This window comes from Daktulosphaira vitifoliae, unplaced genomic scaffold (assembly GCF_025091365.1).
Source record: "Daktulosphaira vitifoliae isolate Bord-2020 unplaced genomic scaffold, ASM2509136v1 Scaffold_2, whole genome shotgun sequence".
Taxonomy (NCBI): Eukaryota; Metazoa; Arthropoda; class Insecta; order Hemiptera; family Phylloxeridae; genus Daktulosphaira; species Daktulosphaira vitifoliae.
The window spans coordinates 685,079-711,346 of record NW_026099573.1 but is presented as its reverse complement, the minus strand read 5'-3'; the positions used below and the strand labels follow the sequence as shown (position 1 = coordinate 711,346).

The following is a 26,268-nucleotide window of genomic DNA, read 5'->3' as shown; positions in this document are numbered from 1 at the left end:
AAATAAAAATAGTGACTGGACATTTATTCGTCTACCATTATTTTTTGTTGATCTAGAGCCTCAAGATAATAATAAAGACATATACCAGTTAAAAAAGCTTAGTCACCAAATTATTAAAGTGGAGCCACCAAAGAAAACAAATGGAGTTCCACAGTGCAAGAACTGCCAATTATTTGGACACACTTTAAATTATTGTCACAAATCTCCTAATTGCGTAAAATGCGGAGAAAAACACAGGTCAATTGATTGCACAAAATCCAAAAAGACCAAATCAAAATGTGCCAATTGTGGAGAAAATCATACCGCAAATTGGAAAGGCTGCGCTGCGTATAAAAAAGCAGTTGAAATTTCTCACCCAAAAAAAACTACAGCAGTTCAAAGACTACAAAGTAAACTAGCGAAATCTGTTACAACCAGCATATCATACGCTGAAATGGCTGGTTCATCAGTCCAAAACTTAAAGATACCCCAAACTTTCGAACAAAAAAATCATGTGAAAAATGAGGAAGTACCCTTTGTGGAAGTTATAAATTCCTTAGCTAGTATTACTCAAACATTAGCAATGCTAACTGAAAGATTAGACAGGTTAGAAAACAACCAACCTAAACCTAAAAACAAGCGTAAAAATAATAAAAAATGACCCGTACCATACGGTTTATTGCATGGAACGCTAATGGGCTAGTACAGCGAAAACTTGAATTAGAAAACCTTCTACATCATGAAAATATAGATATTGCTCTTATCTCTGAAATTCACTTTACATCCTGGACTTTTTTTAAAATAAAAAATTATATTACATATACCACCATTCATCCAACCAACAGAGCACGTGGAGGTACAGCTATAATTATTAAAGAGTCTATTAAGCACTATGAGCTAGATAAGTTCTCGGAAAATCATTTACAAGCAACAAGTGTACGAATAAACGACGGGGCCAATGACCTCACTGTCACAGCCATATACTGTCCACCACAAGGAGGTGCTAATGAAGTTAATCTTTTCGAATTTTTTCAGACTCTAGGCGATAGGTTTATTGTCGGAGGAGACTGGAACGCTAAACATAAACATTGGGGCTCGAGATTAAACTCCCCTAAAGGTAATTCTTTGTTTAAAGTAATAAATAGCTTAAACGCGATAACTGTCTCTACAAGAGAGCCAACTTATTGGCCTTCTGACGTTAACAAAATTCCTGATCTACTAGACTTTTACGTGATGAAAGGTATTTCCTCTAATTATGTAAAAGTTGAAGGACTCAATGAGTTAACATCGGATCATACACCCGTACTACTCACTCAAAGCACAAACGTTATTATGAAACAAAAAAAAGTATTTTTAACGACTAAGAAAACTAACTGGGATTTATTCAGAACGTTACTTGAAAATTCACTTTCGCTTTCCGTTAAACTTCAAACATCCAGTGACATTGACTTGGCAGTTCATAATTTTACCAATAATATAATTAACTCAGTGAAAACTGCAACACCTAAGGCTGCAGTAGAAAGAATACGAGAGATCACCTACCCAATAGAAATCAGAGAGTTGGTACAACAAAAGAGAAAAGCTAGGAGAACGTGGCATAGAACGAGACATCCTACTGACAAAAAAAAGTGGAACCACATCAGTCGGTTACTCCACAACAAAATAAAAGAAATGAAAAACGAAACTTTTAAAACTTACTTGAGCGAACTTTCTGCAACCCAAGATACTGACTACTCTCTGTGGAAAGCTACTAAACGACTAAAAAGGCCTTTAACACACGTGCCACCTATTCGCAAAGAAGACGGCACGTGGGCACGAAGTGAATATGAAAAAGCTGAAGTATATGCATGTTACTTAGAGACTGTATTTAAACCTAATAATATAGTCTCAGAACTTGACGGACTCTATAGTTTACAATTAGATAGAAATCGGGAGAAAATAAAATATTTTTCACCATTAGAAGTGGCGCAAGAAATTGATAACAACATCAATGTAAAAAAAGCACCAGGTTACGATGAAATCAGCCCGAGAATGATAAAAGAATTGCCTAAGAAGGCGATTATTTATCTTACATACATCTTCAATGCAATTTTACGAACTGAATACGTTCCAAAACTATGGAAAAAAGCTCAGGTCATAATGTTACTAAAACCAGGTAAACCACCAGATCAGGTAACATCTTACCGGCCAATATCACTCTTACCTTGTTTATCTAAGCTTTTTGAAAAAGTTCTTCTTAAAAGGATAAAACCATTGATTGAAGAAAAGCAACTTTTACCTGACCACCAATTTGGTTTCCGCAATAAGCACTCTACAATTGATCAAGTTCACCGAGTTACCAATGTTATTAACCAGGCTCTTGAAGAGAAAAAGTACTGTTGTGCAGTTTTCTTAGACGTTGCGCAGGCGTTTGATAAAGTTTGGCATGAAGGACTATTTATAAAATTAAGAGAACAACTACCACACACTTGGTGCGCGTTATTAGAATCTTACTTGACTGAACGAGAGTTTCGGGTAATGCATGAGCAAGCTGTTACAGATTGGAAAACTATAACAGCAGGAGTACCACAAGGTAGTGTTTTAGGACCTATTTTGTATTTACTTTATACTGCTGACATTCCATCAACCAATGATACGACAACTGCCATGTTCGCTGATGATACGGCTGTATTAGCAACCAGTTATAGTCAACAGTCTGCAACTGGTAAATTACAAAACTCGATCAATAATATCTTCTTATGGACAAGACGTTGGAAAATTAAAATCAATAGTGACAAATCAGTACATGTCAATTATACACTTCGTAATACCAATAATATTCCTATCAAAATGAATCATCAAATTATCCCACAAAAAGATTCGGCTAAATACCTAGGAATGCACTTAGACTCACGTCTTAATTGGAAACACCATGTACGCCAGAAAAGTTTGCAAATAAAACTAAAAATGAAAAAGTTATACTGGTTGATCGGGAAACATTCCGAACTTTCATTAAATAACAAACGTCTACTTTACGTAGCTATCATAAAACCAATTTGGACTTACGGTATACAACTGTGGGGTTGTACTAGTAAGTCTAATATTGATGTTATTCAACGATGCCAAAATGTTGCACTCCGTACCATCGTTTCAGCTTATCGGTACGATAGAAATGACATTATACACCGTGATTTGATTTTGCCTACAGTAGCAGAAGAAATTAAGAGATTTGCTCGCAAACATGAGGTGAGATTAACGAACCACATTAACACAGCAGCCATCCAACTTTTGGACAACTCCGAAGACATCAGGCGTCTTAAACGTCATAAACCATATGACTTAATTTAAAATATTTAGTTTTAACTTAGGTTAAGGAGCCACCTCGCTGGAGGTGTCACTCCACACATGTTTATTCTTTATTAATTGTTATAAAACTATGTTTCATATACAATTATTGTAAAATATATTTATAAAGATAATTTTATCGTTTAAATAATAAAGCCATTTGGTAGTTTGTAAAAAAAAAAAAAATTTTTTTCAGTAAATACCGAACCTAAGTATTGAAATTGTTTGACTCAATTGAATTTACGGTTACCCACTCTTAAGGAAGGATATATTCGCGTACTATCTCTTCTCCCCACTACCATGTATTCGGTTTTGCCTTTGTTTATTTATAAGCCAGCCATTTTCGCTGCTTCCTCCTAGGGCCGAATAGTGTCCTCAGGCCATCGTGTAATTTATCCATGAGGACCAAATCGTCTGTATATGCCAATAATGCCATGGAAGACTCTTGAAGTGACACTTCTTCTTGGGGTTTGATATTAGTTTCCCTTATAACATTTTCTAATAATTAAATATAACGGCTGACATGGAATCCCCCTATCTTAGGTCTGATTTCACTATTATTGGGTCGGTTTCAGCTTCCCCTACTCTTATTTTAATGGATGTTTCCACAATGCTTGTTTCGATTATGTTTACTAAATTTTGTGGAAAGTTATACTCTCTAAGAATATTTATTAAGTTTTTGCGATAGATACTGTCGTATGCCTTTTAAAAATCGATAATGCGTACATGCATTTTCTTGTCGAATTCCCAAGTCTTTTTAAATAGTTGTCGGAGAATAAATATTTGGTCCACCTTAGATCTTCCTAGTCCAAAGACTCTTTGATAATCGAAAAATTTACTTGACAAAACGCAATTCGTAAAAACTTTATAAGCAACGTTTAGAAAGACAATTCCGCAAAAATTTTTGCATTCTTGTTTATCTCCTTTCTTATTAACTGGACATAGCAATGATATTTTCCAATCTTCCGGTAACTTTTCGATTGTCCATATTTGGTTAATCGATTTCCACAACCTAAGTGTCATTTCTTCTTCTCCTTCTTTGAGAAGTGCTTCATGAATTTTATCCTCGCCAGGTGATTTATGATTTTTTAAGATATTGAAATCTTATCTCTTCCAGTGAGGTTCTAGCCATTCTTGGTCTTCTCAAGTTTCTAAGTTAAAGCTAAAGACTTCACCAGGGTTTTCACAATTAAGCAGATTATAAAAATAATCTCCCCAATTTTTAGCTAATTCTTCATTTGTAGTTTTCAATGATCCATCGTCATCCTTTAGGAATCTTTCTCTCTTCTTATATACAACTGTAAGATTGTTTATACGTTTGTACATATCTCTAGTCCTATGCGCATTGTAGTCTACTTCCGTGTTATCGATTACATTTCGGACATATTTCTACTTTTCACTTTTTAGGATATTACTTTTTTCCCTTAACCGAGTTTAGTACTATGCGAATAGATCTTCGTTACTCGTATCGTTTAACTACTTTTGTCTTACCAAATTTCTTCTCTGCAACGCTTCATTGCAAATTCTGTTGAACCAAGGCTTCGAATTTAGCTTTTTTTTTTTCTTAAGTTTTGTTAGCTGCGTTGCTTATAACATCTTTAATTTGTTCCCAATCCTCATCAACATTTCCATCGACCATTATTTGCTTACTTTGTTACTGTTTTTAAATTCTTTGCCTATATCTTGTTTATCCAATTTGTCTATGACAAGTCTCCTTGAGTTTGCTGGACTGTGTTTACTAAGTTTTTTGAGTATAAATTTTTTTTATTTACTTATTTTGAAAAAAAATTCGTTAATACGTCTTAGTGAATGTTTTTTTTAACTTTGGTTCAAATAATGATGGCTTTAATAATATTTCCACAATTAATATTAATTTATCCCAAAAATGTTAGCATAAAATATTTTTATAATAAATACAATTTTAACTAGGTCTATTTATTTTCACAAAATGAACGACGACCGCCTTTAGTATTTTCTCTGCCCGATCACACAAGATTTTCACTTATTGATTTTCCACTTCATTTACCTTTTGAATTACTTGGAATAGATATCTGTCTAGAAGTACTGACAATAATACTTCTAGAAAATAAGGTAAGTACATACAGTTACATAATGTGAATGAATAACTTCATGATAATATGGTAAATCATAGGTTGTCTTTCAATCAAGGGATTACAACGCGCTATCAATGTCTATTATGGCTCTTATAAGTCTGCTGTATCCATTACAATACATGTTTACTGTCATTCCATTATTACCGAATAGCTTGCAAAAATCAGAAATGGTAAAAATATTACAATTTTATTTAATTGTAACTAAAAATATTATGATTTTTTTTTCAAATTAGCTCTTTGAAAGTCCAGTGCCTTATGTTGTTGGTGTCCCATGCAGTTTTTTTCAAACTAAAAAAAATTTTAAGTTAGTTAATTTTATAAATATTACTACAAAAAATCATGAAATACTTAAATTAATATTTATGAAGATAATATTTTATTTAGATTTCCTAAAGATGTATGGATTGTCGATTTGGATTCAACAAAAATTACTCCTCCAACTGCAAATATTCGAGAGGAAGTAACGATTCCTGAATTTCCGAGTATTGAAGCAAATATACTAAAGAATAAATTAAAAATTGTAATTTTTTATTTTTATTACTGACACTATTTTAAACATTTATGATGCGTTTATCTAGGCATTAAGTGAACTGACTTTTATGAATAGTAAACCGACAAATTATTTCTTGGATAATGGCGTTACTGCTTCATCACATCCTGTTACAGAAATTTTGAAACCTGACGATAATCAATTTAAAGCAACGAACTACAATAATCAAAAGACTAATTTTAGAGATACAAACCTAGATAATATTTCATTTGATAGGTAAATTAAAACCTATACATAAGTTAATTTTTATTTTAAAGACTTACTTGATTTTATTGAATATAAATTTTTTATTCTAAATTACATTACACTTGAACTGAGACAGGAGTACTGATATTTTAGGTCTTAGATTATTTTTATTTTTTTTTAGTGTATTAAACAAATTGTATATTACCAATTACAAAAGATGTTGTTTTATTTAATTTAATATATATTAAAAAATAAATTCCATTTTAATGAATTAAAAAATGTAACCAAAACAATGCAAAATAAAACACTTAACTTCTCACAAATATTGAAATTATTTTTCGGAAACATGTACTATATAACATGTGATTTACGTATAACAAAAAAAAAAATAAGTCATTCTTATTATAAGGCATATAAATATAAGATGGTTGATTTTTCGTCGACTTCTAGATTTCTTCTATAATAATAATAGTTTTGAGAAAATTTTATTTTAGCTCATTTGACTAATATTTGTTTTTTTATTAAAACGGTAAAATATTTTTCAAGGTTTATCTTTTATTTCTAAAAGGATACAAACTCTATTTTATTAATGGCAATATGCATATTTTGCGGCATGGTGTGGCACGATGGTCACACTAGTTGTGACCATCGTGTGACAAAACTCCTGTATTAAGCCACGCCAACCGCCGTAGGTGAACGGATGGGTGACCATGCATGCGCTTCTACGGTAGCGAAAAAGCACTATGTTCCCAGTACAGAAGGCAACGGGAAACCACTGCACTTAAATTTCCCCAAGATATACCAATGGTATTAACCAAACTAACGGTTGTAAAAAAAAAAAAAATTGCATATTTTACAAGCTTAAATATTACAAAACTAAACGAACAATTACTTGTTGATACCAAATTTTGAACCAATATTTTAGAAGTTATAAACATTTTTATGTATTAATAAGCGAAGATGGCGGCAGAGTGATGCATAATGATAAAAATAACATAACACACTTCTTAAAAAACTTTAATAAAATAAATATTTTATGTAAAAAATATATAGTTAGTACCCTTATAAGGAATAAGGGATAGCCTTAAATAATATTTCATTGCTTATAAATAAAGAAACAAATTATAAAAAATGAATGTGTTAAAGTTTTCATGGATTGTCGTATTGCTTGAAATGTTTACGGATGTATCCACGTTTTCAGTTATGAGCTGATGTTTCACATCAGAAATATTTAGCGGGCATTTAGATAATAGATTTTTAAATATTGTGTGAAATTAGTTAGAGGTCAATATGTTAAATTTAACATGACAACGTTTTTTATAAAAAGAATAAACCACAACAATTTGTTCTGTAATTGGTTTTATTTATGTTATTAAGACAATACCCAATTTTTAAAAGAATTAAATATTGAGAATAACAGTATACCTGAATAAGAACACACTTTATTATTTGGCATAAAATACTTTTATTCATAGTGATTGATAAAAGTATAATGTCCCGCATCGTAAAATGACGATCAAATCATTTTTTAATATTTAAGCTAGTAAATTTGTATAGTTTATACCCTTATAAAGGATAAAGGTTAGACTTAAAAAATATTTAACCACATATTAATTGAGAAATAAATAATAATAAACAAAACCAAAAAGAATTTCTCAAAATTATGGTCATTTTGGAAGAAAATTAGCAATCAATAATACTATTAAATCATCTTCTATATATATATTTAAGTTTTTTATTTTTTTAGAAGAAATTCATCTTCCGATTTTCAAAATACAAGTCGCAATTCTATTTATAGTACTAAAGATATTGACTCCGTCGATGTTGCGATAAGAGTAGCCATGGTACAATTTTTATTGTCTGGTGACATGTTAGCTAATTTAACTGAACATTCGAGAACTTTAAGATTATATCCACGACCTGTAGTTTTCTTTCAAATTAATTCGTTTTTAAAAAGTCGAACAAATCCATCAAAATTTATTTGTCAACTTGCTCGTACTCAAGCAGTTGATTATTTTGCTGAATGGACATTAACACCCAGCAATGTAGTTTTTCAAAGAATACAAACTGGTGTTGAAGACCCAACTATGATCGGGGACAAGTCAAAATGGTACTCTAGTACACTTGATACAATTGCCTTCCAAGTATGGCAAGTTAACTGTTCAATTACAAAAGCTATTAATTCGAGTTTACGATCTAGCATTCCATCTTATACATTAAACACTGGTAAGATAATTTCAAGTTCAGTTTTTATAATACTGTTATAAAAATCAAAATATTGTTATTGTTTTAAGTAGAAGAAAAGCATCAGTCATGTAACAGTGATGATAGTGAATCAAATAGTAGCAGCGAAGAAAAATGTTTTGACCATCGCCAAAATAACGATGTCTTAGAAAAAACATTAAAAGACAAAGGTATTTTAAAATAATAGTCTGCTAATCATTTTAAGTATTATTAAACTTTAAATGTCATCGCCTCGAAATAAAAAGTTCCTACGAAATTTAATAAAACTTTCATTTAAATTATTTTGTTTGTTTAATGTTTAGCATTAAAATGTTTAATTGAGAAGCCATTATTTTTACTTTATCGTTTTTTTCGTGTCAGTATTCGCTATTACTCCCCCCAATTGGATAGATTTTGCTTAAAGATACGTCAAAAAATCAAATAAAGTTTCTAGTTGAAACTATCAGTGCCTTAGTTTTGAAAAAAATTTTTCAGTTCCGGTAACAACGAGAAATATCTTAAAAAAATACAGCTCTTACAATCAATTTGAAAACTGGACGAGTTTTTCGACATTTTTATTGATACACATTAATGAAAGGATATAAGTCTCTATTTTAGACAGTCCATATTGCTGCTTGCCGCTGCACATTGATTAATAGCCTACATCACATTTTTCTGTCAACTTAGATTTGAAAGGAAAGTCTTGCCAGATTTTTCATATCCTTTTTGACTATTAGGCCATACTCGTGTATCCCGACACATCAGAGTTTTGTTTATGAAAAGTCCAAGATAAGACATGGAAGATATTAGTTAAATATATGTCCCCGATACAGTAACTGTAGAAGACTAAACTTGTAGTGTTCAAAATTTCGCGTGAAAAATTATCTATATCTACAATATAGATAAATTTTTAGATAAAAGTTCTACAAACTTTTCTCTAGTTCTACACACCCAAAGTTTTCAGATCTACTTTCACCACGTCAATCCATCTTTTCCTATGTCTTCCTTTAGCTGTTTTCCTCTGGGTTTCATTCTAGTACTACTCTAACTGTTTTGTCCTCTCATCTCCTCATTATGTGGCCTAACTATTCTATCCTTTTAACTTGTTACAGGTGCTAGTTTCAACGTGTTCAGCTCCTTGTTACATCTTCTCTATCATATCTACGTATCTTCGTCGATGATAGGTTCACATATTTTGCTCCATACTCTGTTTTCAAAAGTTCTCAGATCCTTATCAGTATTTTTATCGACACCCACGCTTCACAACCATACGTGAGAGTGGGTCTTACAATGGCCATAAATAATCTTACTTTTGTTTTTCATTCTAATTAATTAATAAACTACCGGCATTCTCTAGTAGTACCCTTACTACTTTCTCTAGAGCAAGATTGAAAAGTACTGGGTTTAGGGCGTACCTCAGCTTAAACCGAGTTTCCGCTGCAAAAGTTCCAAATGTTATATTTTGTGCTATCACTCTATATTTCGTGTTTTCCATACAGTTTTAATCAGTGATATTAATTTTTTTGAGAAACTGAACTCATAATATTAATAATATACATAATATTATAGAGACTTTTTCTGTGAGTACTATCATAAGCCTTTTTAAAATACACGATTATTTGTATACTCACTGATTATTTGTTGGCCTACTTTCAATCATCTTACATCAAGTATGAATGAATGGCTTTTGTATGGCTTATTCTTTGATATTGTAGGTCTTAGGTTTATAATCAGCATTCCGTTTCCAAAGACCCGTCTTAAATTCGTAATGAGATTCAAATTAAAATCGAAATGTTAAACTTAATGGATATATCAGATTGCCAGAAAAGTGTATATTTAGAAGAAATACACATACTGGTTTCTCCCAAAAAGAACTCAATGACTTAAAATATTATTTGAATTTGTCGAAGACATCTTATGATATCTTTGCATCACAGCTTAATGAAAAACATTGATTGAACCTGGAGTCACTAAAAATATTGTAGGACTAGATAGCAAGATTATTTTTCTTATATTTTAAAAGATACAGTTGTATATCGTAATGATATCATTAGGTTATTAAACTCTATGGTTCTTTTTTAATGAATTACATAAAATTTCGTTTTATGTTTAAAATGCGTTTTATTGCTATACCAATAGGCAATTAGACAGAATTTAAAAAAGAATATCAAAACATAAAAATTCTTTAAGAGAAAATTAAAAAAATTATTTTAATAAGGAATAACCACTACGCGAAAATATGAAGGTTGGTAAATCGAACATTATCAATAAATTCTTAATAATTTGCGAAAAGTAATTCTATCCCCACTTCACATAAAACTAGGGCATTAAAAATCAGACATATATTTTATTTCACTTAAATTTGATTTTATTAGATTTTGGTAAAAATTTACTATGACTTTCAGAAGAAAAATATATTGGATCAATTATAAAAGATGTTAATATTATATACGATCCACCGATAGTTTTACACTTTGCAACAAATCATGAAGATGATGATGATGGTACAATCGAATCGGCTGGAAGTAAATCGCTAGGTTCATCACCATCAAGTAGTCATAGTGATATGAGCTCACCAATGTTTAAACCAGAACCAATATTAGTAAGTTTTCATTTGACTAAATATTAACAGTAAAACTTATTGGCTTTATTTAGTCGCATGCATTAGTTTAACTATTATTCAAAATAAAAATAAAAATTTATTATATGTACAATTGAGGGAAAAATTATAACAATAGATACATTGATACCATAAAGGTACGAAGTATAAAAAAATTATTTTTTTTTTTACGTGGAAAACACAGTTAGAGATGGTGGCGCAGATTGTCACTCTTAAGCTTTTAACTTATTTAGTTATACTATAATTTCAACTAAAATAATACAAATAATTCATTTTGTGAATATTTGTACTATCTATTTGTAACATTATGCATATTACATAGTAAATAAGTAGCTAATTCGATCCTAATTTCTATAAATATTGCTTATGGTAAAAATAAGAAGTATATTAATTAATTAATTTTTCATATTTATATAATAAGAATTTATCACTTGTGATATATATTAATCAAAATTACAAAAATATATTTAAAATATTAAAAGCAAACTTTAAATAATAATCTTCATTTATCATTGCGGATCTACCATCAAAGAGTAAAGCAGTTTTTTTTACACTTTCGTATAGAAAAAAACAAGACTCTAGACCAATAATGAATATAAAATGGCATTAAAAACTGACAAAAACATTATTGATTACTAATTTAATATTTTAATAGTCCCGTGTAAACAAATAATAGTATTCATTACCTCAATACCTCGATTGAAGTATTTGTTTTTTTTGGAAAAATCTATTTTTTTTTTACTACTATTAATTTAGGATACCACTTTTTTCTAAAACTATTTAAGCGAACAAAATACTTTTACTATGGTCATCAAATCCTGAGAAAAAATATTAACATGGTTCTATAATAAACTCAAAATATTATATGTTATGATTTGAGCAGAAAAAAACTATAATAAAAAATTGGATTCCCTTATTATTAAAATAAATAGTAACTCCTTTTTTCCACTATTATAATATTATTTTATTATATTTTTTCTTTTATTTTTGAGTTACTATACGAGTCTGACTCTGAAATTATGTCATATTGTCGCCATTTCTCGTATTACTAAATGCCTAGAATCCTAGTAACTCATTACTATCACTTCTACTTACACATATTTCTCAATTATTTTTTTGACAGTACGCATATTACAGAATCTTCGCAAACAGTTGAATTAGACAGTTGATAAATATTTTCCACTAGTCGTTCATAATCTTGAATATCTTTTACTAGATAAATGTATTTTATTTATTTGATTGTGTTCACTTCAATAAGAAAATTAATAAAACTTTTGAATTAAATTCTTGTATTATTTGGTCCTTAGTTCCTACTAACTAAAATCTAACGCTGTGCATAAACAGTATTTACCATAAAAATTATTTATAACATGTTCTTGTTTTTTTGTTTTTGTTAGCTATTATTATTATTAAATTATTGTATATATGCATATATTTTAGCTAGCCAGTATGACTCATTTCTAACAGAACTAATTTATTGTTTTTTTTATGTTCGTAGAATTCAAGTTCTCAAATAACATCAAATTCTTCTGATAAAAAACAAAGTACTATATCAAGTCCACCATCAATAAGGAAAGGAAGTTTAAGTACTTTACATCATCAGTTAAAAAGGCAATCAAGCCAAAATAGCTCAATACTAGAGCAATTTGCTAATCAAGCTAAAGAACTTGTAAGGGAAACTGCCAGACAAAGTAGCCAAGAAGGTTCGGGAGGAATATTTGCTCAAGTTGCTGATAAGTTGACAACTCAAGCTAAAAAAGCCGCAGGTGAAGCAACAAAATCTGTTCACGAGGTTAGTAAATCCGCATTAGAAGCCAGTAAAAACGCAGCAGGAGTCAGTAAAAATACTTTTGATGACCTAACTTACGTAGGAAAAAGTACAATTGGTGATTTAACAAAAAGTGCTAAACAAGTCGCTTCAAAAAAAGGATTTAAAGTAAAATTATCCAAATAATTTATGCATATCTTTGTATTAATATTTGAAAATTTTAGGTTGGAATACTTGGTGAATCCATTTCCATCAATCCAAGTTTTGACAATGATATAAATGACTCTTTATCTGTAAGTAAGAACTCAAGTTCGAAAATTTCGTCTGAAGTTGGTAAAATGTCAATTGCATCAATTGAAAGTAATAATAGCAAAGATTTCTTTTCAAATATAACAAGTGACATAAATGGATTTGCTACCCAAACTAGCAGCATGTTCAGTGATCTCTTTAGTAAGAATTTTTCATATTACTTTTAACCGAAAATTTTACTATGATTTCTTATAATCAAAAATGGGTATCTTAAAATATTTAAAAATAAATTAATACAACATTGAATGATAAACACTTAAGTAAAGTTTGATTCACTAAAAAAAATATATATACATAGTAAAAATCAGTATAGATTCAACTATATTGCATGACTTTCACTGATGGATTTCATAAAACCTTTCAATAAAAATGTGAATAAAGCAATTTACGAAAACATTGATAGATATGTAATAAATAATAGAATAAATTATTACCAAGTAAGATTATTACAACTGTTGATTTTTTTTTTTTGTTTAACAGGGCCTAGTCCCATTCCAATAATATGATATCAATAAAAACTTAATACTATACTTTTAAGTCAATTAATAAAAATTGTAATAGCTGATGGTGTGTTCAGAATAACTAAACAAAATTTATATATTTCTAGTAATAATTTTCCATAAAATATTTAAAAATATTTTTCCCAAGTTTGCACTTATGGGTTAATAATGAGCTTTCTAATTTTATTATCCTATAATTTTTCCTTTTTATGATGTTTGACCTCTTCTATTAAAAGTTATTTATAGTTGTCATTAAATTTGAAAGTCTTTAAAAGATTTAAAAACAATTTTATTCATTGATATTAATATTAATTATTAAAATATGAGTATTTACATATAAAAATAATTAAAAATAAAAAAACAAAGTTTGTTATTATTAATTATTAAATTATTAATGATTTTGATTTTTAATATATTAAAAATAAACATTTTTAACCTACATTTTTGTTCTTTAAAGTTGATTTATGTAAAAATGTAAAATAAAAGAAAGTTGAATTTGTTACCATAACTTTTAGTTCAACTTGCAAATTTTAAATTGACATCATGAAACAGAAAATTTTTTTTTTTTATGTCTGTTGCAACTTTTTCTCAGCTCTCACTGGACCGATTTCTTTCAAAAGTACGTCAAAAGATCACAAATTGTATCTAGTTGGAGACATTACCCTTAAAAATTGAAAAAAATTCCCTCGTTCCCCGCAAATGGGGGAAATATCCAAAAAAATTATAAATTTAAAAATCGGTAAATTTTGTCATTTTTTTCACTTTTTTTTCTTAAAACTTCCATAACTTTTTGAAAAATCTACAAATCAACATAATTTTTTTTCTACTAAAACCTTAGATATTTCTCTTTTGTTTGATATCATTTTGTTGAAAATCTAACACTTAAACTGCTCATGGGGGGGGGGCATTTTAAATAGAAACTTTTTTACAAAAACTAACTTTTTCAACTTGATTTTTAAAAATGTTCCGGAAATACTGCGTCCTTTAAACATATATCAAATTAAAGCTTATTTTATGTGCTATAAAATGAAAAAAAAAAATTTGTCCCGACACTTTATCTTCTGCATGTAAACGGCTGGCGTAGTTAAAAAAACGCTATTTTTGTGTTAAAATTTTCGATTTTAAATTTTCAACTTAAAAATGCTATAACTTTTCGAAAAATGTTGTTATTGTTCATGTTGTTTTTGGAATAATCCACCTATTTTTTAAAATTAAACACTATCTACAGATTTGCATCGAAGTGTTTTTTATGATAGTGATTTTAATTACTGTCAGATATCATCTATACTGGACCCAACTATGCCACGACCCCACTGTGCCGCCATCCCACTGTGCTGGGGTTTTTTTACTTAAAATTAAAAAAAACAAATTTGGAAAATTATAACTAAAAGAAGAGATAATATGATAGCGTATACACTGCACCATGATAGTTTACTGAAGCTGATTATTGAAGGATATGTAGAAGTTAAAACTGGAACAGGAAGACCAAGAATGGAACACATTTCACAGATTATGAAGGACATGGTAATAGGTAGTTATCGAGATCTAAAGGTGCTGAATTTTAACAGAGAAGCTTGGAGAACTGCGGCCAACCAATCGAGAGATTGAAGACCGAAAAAAAACACTATAGGAATGCATTAATCACTATTATTAAAATACCTAATCTCCATTATATATTGTCTATTATTTTACAATTTTCATTATTAGACTTAGGGAAACCACTTATTTCAACTTGGTTTAAAATTGATTTTTGCTCTAATAAATATAGGTTCTTGGATATATTGAATAAATCCTTATTCAATTGAATCTTTACCTCATTTAGGTATTTCATAGTATTTAAAACTTCTTTTAACTGATTACCAAAATCATTAAATTGGTTGCTCAATAATTTGACAGAACTAATAAACTTGTTAAAATTTTATTTGATCAAACAAATGTGCCATTTTTTCTGATCTAGTAATACTAATCATACCCATATTTATTTTATATTTAGAAGAAAATGTTTGTTTAGCCATAATTATAAGTTTACTATAAACTATTTTTATAAAGTTGGCATAAGTAAATTGAAAAAAATCTTCACAGGCTTTAGATACATTCATCACCATCAAGTATTTCATCATAAGATATAGAACATAACATTGTAATTATAACATAATTTCAAAGAATATGAAAAAAAACAAAAATAAGAGAACTAATTAATAGTTGATAACAACTTTTGAACTAGTACTTTGAAACTAACTCTCATTTTTATACCTAAGCGGGAGGAGAAAATATCTAATGATTAAAATAGCAGCAATCGCGCTTTACCTTCAGTCTGTATATTAAAATCTTATCAACATTCGAAAGAATAATCCAAAAATTATTTATGTGCAGTCATTATGTAGTTAGTTATTTTTATTTTGCAAGCAATAAATTGATTTATGATAAACCGATCACCTGCATACATTAAAAAATCTTTCGGATTAAAATTGCAGACTTAACAAAACAAAGAATGTAACAAGAAAAATTACCCAACATGTGTTTTAGAATATATAAATGAATATCCAATAATAATATTTTTTTTTTACTTTTTCATTTCGATAATAAAATTCATTTTTTTTGTTTATAGGCACTAAAATTCAGAAAAATAACTCTGTTGCGTTCAATAAAACATCACTTACATTACCTGTACCAAAAGAAAGGAAAGAACGTACATCTTTTGGACCATTTCCTAATAAAGGTATTTTGTAACATTTTATAAAATTAATAAATTAATTTTTTATTATGTTCAAATTATAATCAGTATTTTATTAATTACAAAGAATTATTTAATAAATAATAACATCTAGTTCTAATTTGTCAGAACTATATATACCACTTATTTTATATTCAAACCCCTACTATAAATAATAAAATAGTTAGGTCCCTATTCATAAAAAGTAAATCAATAAAAAAAAATAGACTAGCAAAATTGATACAAAAACTTTATTTTGATTTGTATATCTATAAAAATTTATAAATACTTAAAGAAAGGTCATATTAAATTACAATTTCGATTTAACCAAGCATATTGAAAACTTATAACAATTTTAAGTTGAAAAATTTTATATTTTNGAAAACTTATAACAATTTTAAGTTGAAAAATTTTATATTTTTCACATCGATCATTTTTAAAATTACACTATTTTAGGATATTCTTATTTATAAAAAGAATTAAAAGGTGTTTAAAATTTTGAAGCTAATATTTTTAACGAGTTATATTCGGGTTCTATTGGAGTATAACTTGACAATTTAACAATAATAATAATAATTGGTTCCTTAGAAGCTTAATGATGTCAGACAAAAAAATTATATTCTAGTAAAATTAATAGCGTCTTATATCCAAACGAAGTTTAGAAATTGAAAATATTTAATTAAATTTAGAAAATATATAAAATTTTTGATTCAAAAAAATGGATGATCTATAAGCATTTAAATATTACAATTCTTTAATTACTCTATTGAAAATATAAAAAAAAATTAAATTACTCTTTTTATATTGGTTTTGTATTACTAATGAGGGAGAGTTGCTTATTTAGCCCTCTGGATTCGCCACCTTATATTAAAATTTATACAATATAAAAAGTAAAATGCCATGTGTATTTTGCTTAAAATGTTTACAGATGTATCCACCTTTACAGTTATGACCTGGCGTTATACAATGATGTTTGAAAACGTGGATACATCTGTAAACATTTCAAGCAATACGAAAACCCACAAAAGCTTCAACACATTTATGAGTCTATTTTGATAAAAATATTTAATGTTTCAATTTATTGTATAGTTGGGCGGAACGGTTTGGTGGAAAAATCAAAATTAATCAAACATTCAAATCCTAAAACACCCAATGACTCTTCGAAAATTCAAAATAAAAAAATTATGAAAGTCAATAGTCACATAGATAATGAATCGTTTTTAAAAGATGTAAGTATATTTATTAGATATATTGCATATCTATATAGGGGCTATTCTATAACTACGCCTTAAGAAATATTCAGCTACTCTATGAGAAAAATTAAATTTTTAATATATCTCTTATGATTTAAACTATCATTAACTGTTGTTTTTTAATTACAACCATATTTCTAGTTACGCCAGATTTGTATTCAGTTTCAAGTGAGTTACAAGTCTTATGTTTAAAAGAGAAGAAAAAATAAACATTAATTCAAAAACAAGGCACGTAAATCGATAAGCGCTATCGACTTTAAGCAATTAATTGAACAGTTATAAGAGTATATGTGCATTATCAATTCATGGCGTTTGAGCCATGTATAAATAAATCCTTATTTTTACATTTCCCTTAAACTTAAAAGAACGTAACTCACTGGGTATTAAATAAAACAAAATAAAAATGTTTCAATTAAACCTTTTAATAAAAAAAAAATAGGGTTAACTTTTAAAAATCAAAAATTGATGATAGAAATTTAACAATCTTATGGAGTAGCTCAACAAAGAATCATTATTGTTGTAAAAAATATTTGCCAAGTCGGATCCGAATGTAGACTTTCTTAACTTAAAAAAAAAAGATAAATTATTAAATGCAAGTTAACACGATTAACTTCGAAAAAATGTGGTCGACATTGGTTTTGAGGATAGAGACCCGTAGGCCGTTTATTAATGAGCAACAATAAGTTATTTTTATATAAAATAAAATAAACCGAAAAGATGAACACAATAATAATAAACTTCGCATAATATCGCGTCACTTTCGCTGACGTCGACGACGCGATGTCCGGCGTGATCCTCGGGTGACAAATGGTTAGCAGCGTTGATGGCGACGGTGTGCGGGTACGGATCAGTTGGTCGACGTTGTCGCTTTAACAACGGGAAGAAGACTCCCGCACCATTTGCGGCGGGTCGTCGTCGGCCGTGCGGCACTTGCTGGACTTTGCACCGTAGCGTATGACACGCGGTGTTAGTCAGTCAAATACTCATAGTAGGGCGACGGCTGATAAAGGTGGCACGAGTCGCGGAGCATCGTGTATAACGAAGCGACGCGGGCCGTATCAAAGTGTAATTTGGTGGTATAAGCATTATTCGGAAGTTTAAGAGAAGGTACAGTAAATTTGTGTCTTAAAAGTGATTTTGTTTTCCTCTATAACGAACGAACCTAATAATAATCTATTGTAGAGAGAGATTGCAGATTTAAGTTGTATTGCTCAATTTTTTTCTTTTTTACGCAAAGACTTAAGCTGATTTGAAAAAAAGTTGTAAATTTGTTTGTCAGCGGTATAATGTTTTCTCTGATAAGTATACTAATTTTTGAATTAATTAAGTTGTTTATTTTTTTTCTTTCGCAGTATGTAGGAGATTATTGGATGGCTTTGTGTACATTATCTATTAATGAATTAATGGTGTTGTTAATATCCGAGGGAGTTTTCAGGCTAATATTTAATAAAGTGTATTTTGTTAGTTTATTTTTGAATAATTTCCAGTTAATTTTTTGTTACAGAAATTGTTCTCTGAAGCATTTGCACTAATTTTAAGTACAACAGGTGTATGATTCTAAGCAGGATCACTTAGATTAAAAATATTTAATTAAAGATGATTTGGTAGATTCGTAATTAAGAAATCTAATGTATCTGGATATCTATTGTAGTGGGTTGGTCAGTAAGTAGGTGAAGTGGGACATATTGGTCTAACACGTAAGCTGTTAATGAGGTTGAATAGTGTTCGACCACTTATATTTGTAATTCCACTACTTCACATATTAAATTTCGCATTAAAGTCAGTAACCAACAATAAATGTATGATTATGGCTTGTATGAATGAAGAAAATTCATTATCAGGAAAATTGTAACCCAGAGTGCAAAAGCTGATAAAATTGATATTGGTATAAAATTTATTATAATAGATGTGGCAAGCTTAAATGTTTTCAGTTGATTTTAGTGGAAATTGAGAGTTGTGAAGTTGTTTTGAAATTAGTAAAGATGCTCCAGCATGAGCTGAGTCATTAGGATGATCTACTCTAAGAATATCATTGCCTTGGATAAATAATTGAGATCCGGAGGTTAAGAGTCTCAGATATAAGAGCTTCATATCATTTTATATTATTTTCAATTAGGGTTATAAGAAGTTCATTTACATGGTTTTCGATGCCATAGCGTTCCATAGTATGAAGGAGAATAATTTAGATTGAGTGTTAGTTAACATTTTTAATAGCTTTTCTATAACTGTAGATAATAATGAGATAAGGAGATTAATAAGAGTTTTTAAATCAGTTATGAACGTTCTGAAATTATTTATTAATTTGTTTTCTGATGTATTTTAATTAGATGATGTTGAGTTTAGTGAGAACGAAGGATATTGGAGTCACTAATTGGTGGTTCCCTTTTTGAATTGAAATATTTTGTTTAGTGTATGCTGTTTTATATGCACCCCCGTATAAGGCGCATTTTGCTTGTTAATTTTTTTCTTTCTTGAATTTAGAAGAGTCGTATTCCCCTCCGCGCCGAACTCATTTGGGAGGGTGATGCCATTATGAGCAAGTGTGCCCGTAAGAATAGTAGTAAAGACATTAAGGTATATATAGGTGACTTCAATTTTGATTTTCGAATAGTATAAAGAGGTTAAATTAAGAACGTCAGAGTTGTTCGGGTGAAGCTCAAGGTCAATAAAAATAATCGATAAGGGAGTTTTTGCATTTTTTTGAAGTGCATTCATGACATTTCTGGTTTTAATCCAAGCGAGTTTAATTCTTCACTAATAATCGCTGTGTGAACGACAATTCTAAATGGCTTATTTTTTTTACTTTGGTATAAATAGAGAGAAACATTATTATTTTGTAGAAATTTTACAACAGATCTATAGGAATCTAAACCATAAATTTGTAACTATAGACTTTTGACTGAATTTTTGCATTTGAATGAACTGTTAGTAATTTTTTTATTTTAACAATTATAAAATGTATTATAATTTATTTAAGCTTGAATATATATGGATGAAAGTAGTAGTATTTTTACATGGTTAGTATTAGATGGAGTATTTATATTTGAATTAATAATTATTTGATCAATACCAGTTGGAGCTATAGGAGAGAATCGATTTTATGAAATAAATATATTATAATTAGAGAAATCTGAACGCGATGCGTTGGCTGTTTGTTTTAAAAAGTTTTTTAAAAAGACTTTTCAGTTACTTTCAAATTATGTATAACACACTCATTTTTAAACATTTTTACTTTTAAGTTTCAAAAATTATCTTTTATATGTTTGAACATTTTGAGAACAACATACAAGAACATTAATGAAAATATTTAAATTATATTTTTTATCATTTTACCATTTATAATTAGGTCACAAAACAAATACTTGATGGAGATGGTATTGGGTGGCTAAAGTTAAACAGATTTAAAAAACTAATGGAAGAAGAGGGATACCGAAATTTAGTTGTCAGCAAATTAAATCGAACTTTAGACAATAAAATAAGTCCATGTGATCACATCGATGATGTGGTAATTAAAAATAAAATAATTTTCTTCGTGGTATTTAAGATAAAACATAATATTTTTAGAATATCAGTCGAGGAGTTTATAAAGGAATGTTAAAAGGACTATTAGCGATAATTCATGGATTAGAAGTATCATTTGCTAACCAATGTGGTGGAGGATTAGCATCCGCTTTCCAAGTATTAGAAATTGCACATACACATTATTGGTCTAAAGATTTGTCGGTATCAGGTTTTGAATCACAAGTAAATAAAATAAAAACATTATTTATGTTTCATATTAATTAATTCCATATCTTAATTAATAGTCATCTAGCCCGTATGGTAGCAGAGAAAACATTCAGTCGCCTCCATTGAGTCCTAGTGCCTTAAGTTCCCCTGTTTCTAACATAAACATAGAATCTAGAAAATCTTCACAAACAAGTACATCTGAATTAATTGGTAAATATATTATCTAATTTACTTATTAATCATTTAAATTAGAATTTTATATTCTTGATAAAATAATTCACTCTTCTTCTTTTTCTTCCTCGCCTTAATCCCAACTACTTGGGGTCGGCCACCCTTATCCTAAACTTTCACTTGACACGATCTCCCACATCATTTACAGTCACATCAGCTATCTTGATAAAATTATTCGCTAACTTGGAAAATTGCAATTACACTGATTTTAATCATTTTATGCGCATAATAATATTTAATCTGACCTACGTTACAACAATATGTTTTATAAGCAAATACTGTTTGAAAAATGGCTCAATCCTTTTAATCATTTGAAGTTCAACATGAATTTTTAACTAATTCAAATTAACCAAGCTTTTGCTACTTACGTTGTTAAATATATGTTAACAAATTTGGTAAAGCTATAAACAATTTACATCAAAAAATTATTGAAGTTATTGATGAAAAACCTTAGCTTAATTTTATTGAAATAATAAGAAAAATTAGTATTGACTTACTACATTATACTTTAGACTGTTTAACTAATCACAATTCTACCTCTAAGCTTTTAATTTTAGCTGATTATACATATATAAAAAATATTTTCATAAAAATAGTTTTAACATTGATATAACTAGTTATACTGATACTAAAACAGAGTAAAATTATAGCATCTCAGCTATGTATCAAAACTAAATTTAATCTTTATTTATAAGCATAATCTAACCAAAGTTTTTAGTGTAACAAATGTTATTATTATTTGCCTACTCTAAAAAATATTTTCGTAGAACAATAAATATAATTTTCTGGATATTGATGAAACTGATTCTTATAGGGGACTAAGGATCTTCTAACTTCATGTTCATGATTATGTTATTAGACATGGGTATGAAATTACATCAATTTAATGTCATACCCATGTCAAGTGACTATAGTCACTTGATTTTTATAAATATTATTTTACAGAAAGTAAAAGTGGTGGAAAATTGATACACGAAACTTCTATTATTAATGATAATCTAGGGTCAACTACAATATCAACCAACGAAATTTTTGAAGATATTATTTGTAAAAGTCAAGAGATAACTTCAAGTAATAGCCCGACAATCGACGAAGTAAGTAAAAGTATAATAGAAGGATCCGGTTATAATCCGGCACACATGGTAATCCGGTACTATTTTTGAAAGCGTCAAACTATTATTATTATTAATATTTGCAACTGAATGAAATTTATATAAGTAATCCCTAATATATCTAAAATAAATATATATTTGTTTTTTTTAATTTTAATTATTGAAAATTAATTAAGATTTTAGTCTGAGAGGCTTGGGGATCATCCCTTTTTGAACCAAAAAGTTCCTATAATAACGTTTATACCTTAAAAAATTTTTTATGAAGTCGCTTATCTTGACAGTTATTCAAATAAATTTTTTAACTGCATGAAGCCCCGACCATAAATATTATATACGAGCCGGTAATTCAGAGATCTGTGATGTATGAACCTCTTCAAAAATAATTTTTCCCCATTTAAACTATTACTATGAAATTTATTTTATTTTATCATATAATAAAATTAAACTTTTCTATTACTCATCTGAAAATGATGAATATAAATTTAATTTGTGAAAGTTTAACATTTTTGAAAGTCCGATACTGTTATGTGCCACATGGTTATTGCGATTTCAATATTATGCCCAGTCAACAAAGGAAAAATGGCAAAAAAATTCCCAACCAAATTTTTTTTTTTTTAAAGTTGAATTAAGATATGTATAAAGACATACTAAAAGACCTCATAGATTGGAAATGAGCTTTTTTTTATAGCCTAGAAAAAGTACAAACATATGAGCTTTTTTAATTTTCTCAACAAAATTTCACTTATAAAAAAAAGTTTCGTACAAAATTTGTTTAAAAGATAATTATAAACTAAAGAAATATCTTCTATTTTTTCATTTAAACAAATATTTTTCGAGTTACATTACATTTAATATGAGAATTGAAATATTTTTTCCATTTTACGGGTACTTATTATCATGTTATACTTACATTAGACAAGATGTTATAAATGCATATGTGTGTATGTGTGAGTTTATTTATTTATAGTATCATTAAAGTGTAGTGTATATTAAGATACAACCGATAGAGTAGATAATTGATTTGACACTATATTGTTTAAACCCAACCAAACGCTAAATTGTATATTCCCAAACAACAATTATATTATTTCAATTGCCACCGGAATTTCTAGTAATCTTCTTCTTTTTCTTCGCTTTAATCTCAAATACTTGGGGTCGCACGCCCTTATCCTAAATTTTTACTTGACACAATCACCCACTTCATCTACGCTCACATCAACCGTCCTCATATCGCATTCAATAACATCCCTCCATCTCTTTTTTAGTCCTCCTCAACCTCTTTTTCCTTCAACATTCATTTCTATAAATGTTCTTACAGCTTCCAATTCATCTCTCCTTATAACACATCCAAATCATATAAATCTATTTTCTCTCATCTTATCCACGATTGACGTAACACCTATGCTCCCTCTTATATTTTCGTTCCTTATCCTATCTTTCATAGTCACTCCACTCATCTATCTAATCATTCTCATCTCTTCTACACTCATTCTCTGCTCTACTTTCTTGTCAACCATCCAACACTATGAACTATACAACATAGCTGTTCTCACTATAGTCTTATAGTACTTATCTTTTAGCCTCATTGCAATTCAATTGGAATTTCACCAGTTATATGAATAAACAAAATAAAAAAAATAATATTCAAAATATTAAATCATCTTATTATTAGTATTTCGGAAGTTATTAAGGATTTAAAATAATGGTTGAAGGAAAAACAGGAGTATTGTTATTTTCGTTTTTCGATTTCACTCCTCTCACGTAGGTATAAAAATGTAAACTTCTAAAAAGTTGTTCTAAAAATTTTTATCAACCAGTCATTTTCTTAATTAAATCATTTTATTATATAATAGAACAAGGAAAAAAACGCTTTTCTGGGAAAATTACTTAGCGTGCTCGGATTTTCAAAATTTTTTTTTTCAACGAAAGTACTCGGTCACCAGACTTCGGAAAATTATTGGCGAAGGTCGGAAAATTTTTGCCGCTCGTCCACGAGCGTTTTAAAATTTCCACCGTTTTCGAGAAAAACGCTCGCTGACGCCAGCGTTTTACAACTTAAAGTTTGAAATTTTCACCAGACCCGACCAATGACATTCCTGAGATATGATAAAAATATCAATTCAATCCGTTCAATTTTCACCGTTTTACGAGCATGGTTTTAATATGCGCAGTGATTCATTTCTGCTTATACGTTTATTATGAACCTTTGGTGTAATATGTATTTTTATTAGGACACTATTTTGCATTTGCACTATATTTTATCGAGAAATATTATATGTTATATATAAATTTCAAGACGGTTATAATTATATAAGTTTGTACTTTCATTATCAGAACAGTACATTATTTATGTAGGGCTCCGGGTCTGGGGCGGAGTCCCAGCTAGGCGGAGCCTATTTATCTAATAAATTAGCTAATTAATTTTATATTTTCATATTAAAAAAAAAGTTTTTACTTTGTAAGGATGTTAACTAAGATATAAGGAATCATCATAAAAAATAATTCATAAATGGTAAATGGTAAACTGATAAATGGTGAAAAAGTGTAATTTAAAGAAAACAGTAAAAAAATTCTGGAGAACATTTTAATTTTTATTAAATAAGTGAATCACGATAACAAGATGTACATTTATTGACCTTTCTATATTTAAGTTACCTTTAATTTGTTTTATAATAAAGGTTATTTTATACTCACCTTCAAAAAACAATTTTACGTTTTAAAGAAATTAATATTTTTTTCAAAGTTATGACTAGAAAATGATTTTCTACTTTTTAATGCTTTAAAATATGATAGAATATTGCACTAAAAGCCTTTAAAGTATGTTTACAATATCCATGAAAAATAATGAAATATTAATTGGGTTGGGCTTGGACTAATACAGTTTCATACACAAATCAACAAAAAAAATATTTCACAATTGCAGATGAACTGCTATAGTCTTTAACTATTAGTTACATTATTTTTCTTTAAGTTATTGTTGTTTTAGTATATCTTATAAGCAGATATTCATCAACTAAATTTTAAAATGTTTTTCAATAATCATTAAATAATCATCTAGTTGATATTTAATCTTTCTATTGTATTAAAAATACAATTTAATCATATCATTAAAACATATTAAAGAATATAAATTATATTGTTGATTTAGGGAGATTCGACTACTATTATATCATCCGCAGCATCTGATATATCGAGTTGTAGTGGTAGCGCAACAGTCGTGAACAATCCATCTTTTTACTTAAAGAGAATTTCATCCAATAACAGTAATAGAAACAATACTACATTATTTAGAAGTGCTGTATCTGATAGTGAACTTGACAATACAGGAGTAAGTTTTTTAATAGATAATGTTTATGTACATTTTCAATATCCACTATAAAAATAATTTCCTTTAATTAGTTGTTCAAAACAATAAATAAAAATCGCAACCCAAGTATTTGGTCAAGCAAATCTTCATTAAGTGCTGGTTTCAGATATCCAGGCGGAAATTTGATGAATCCAACTTCAGGATCACCTAGCCCAGATTCAGGACGAACATATTTATTTGAAGGTATCTACCTTATATATTTTTAAATTATTATTAATAATAATATAATATAATAATATAATAATATAATATAATATTAATATAATAACTAGACCTTGCCACAGACCTGG

General features: G+C 28.6%; 1 protein-coding gene across 6 annotated transcripts in view; it reads left to right on the top strand.

Moving 5' to 3' along the window:
* Positions 1-26,268, top strand: part of LOC126897331 (MAP kinase-activating death domain protein) — a 102,538-nt gene that overhangs the window by 33,937 nt on the left and 42,333 nt on the right. For 5 of the 6 annotated variants that reach the window (XM_050670856.1, XM_050670854.1, XM_050670859.1 and 2 more), the window contains exons 8-25: positions 5,233-5,394; positions 5,456-5,587; positions 5,651-5,721; positions 5,802-5,937; positions 5,996-6,183; positions 7,901-8,379; positions 8,448-8,567; positions 10,782-10,978; positions 12,495-12,932; positions 12,989-13,214; positions 16,182-16,292; positions 17,376-17,515; positions 20,886-21,044; positions 21,104-21,283; positions 21,346-21,478; positions 22,445-22,593; positions 25,760-25,939; positions 26,011-26,161. In XM_050670856.1, the coding sequence (XP_050526813.1) occupies positions 5,233-5,394; positions 5,456-5,587; positions 5,651-5,721; positions 5,802-5,937; positions 5,996-6,183; positions 7,901-8,379; positions 8,448-8,567; positions 10,782-10,978; positions 12,495-12,932; positions 12,989-13,214; positions 16,182-16,292; positions 17,376-17,515; positions 20,886-21,044; positions 21,104-21,283; positions 21,346-21,478; positions 22,445-22,593; positions 25,760-25,939; positions 26,011-26,161 (3,352 nt within the window). The remainder of the gene's footprint in view (positions 1-5,232; positions 5,395-5,455; positions 5,588-5,650; positions 5,722-5,801; positions 5,938-5,995; positions 6,184-7,900; positions 8,380-8,447; positions 8,568-10,781; positions 10,979-12,494; positions 12,933-12,988; positions 13,215-16,181; positions 16,293-17,375; positions 17,516-20,885; positions 21,045-21,103; positions 21,284-21,345; positions 21,479-22,444; positions 22,594-25,759; positions 25,940-26,010; positions 26,162-26,268) is intronic. The other variant, XM_050670855.1, reaches the window with a different exon arrangement.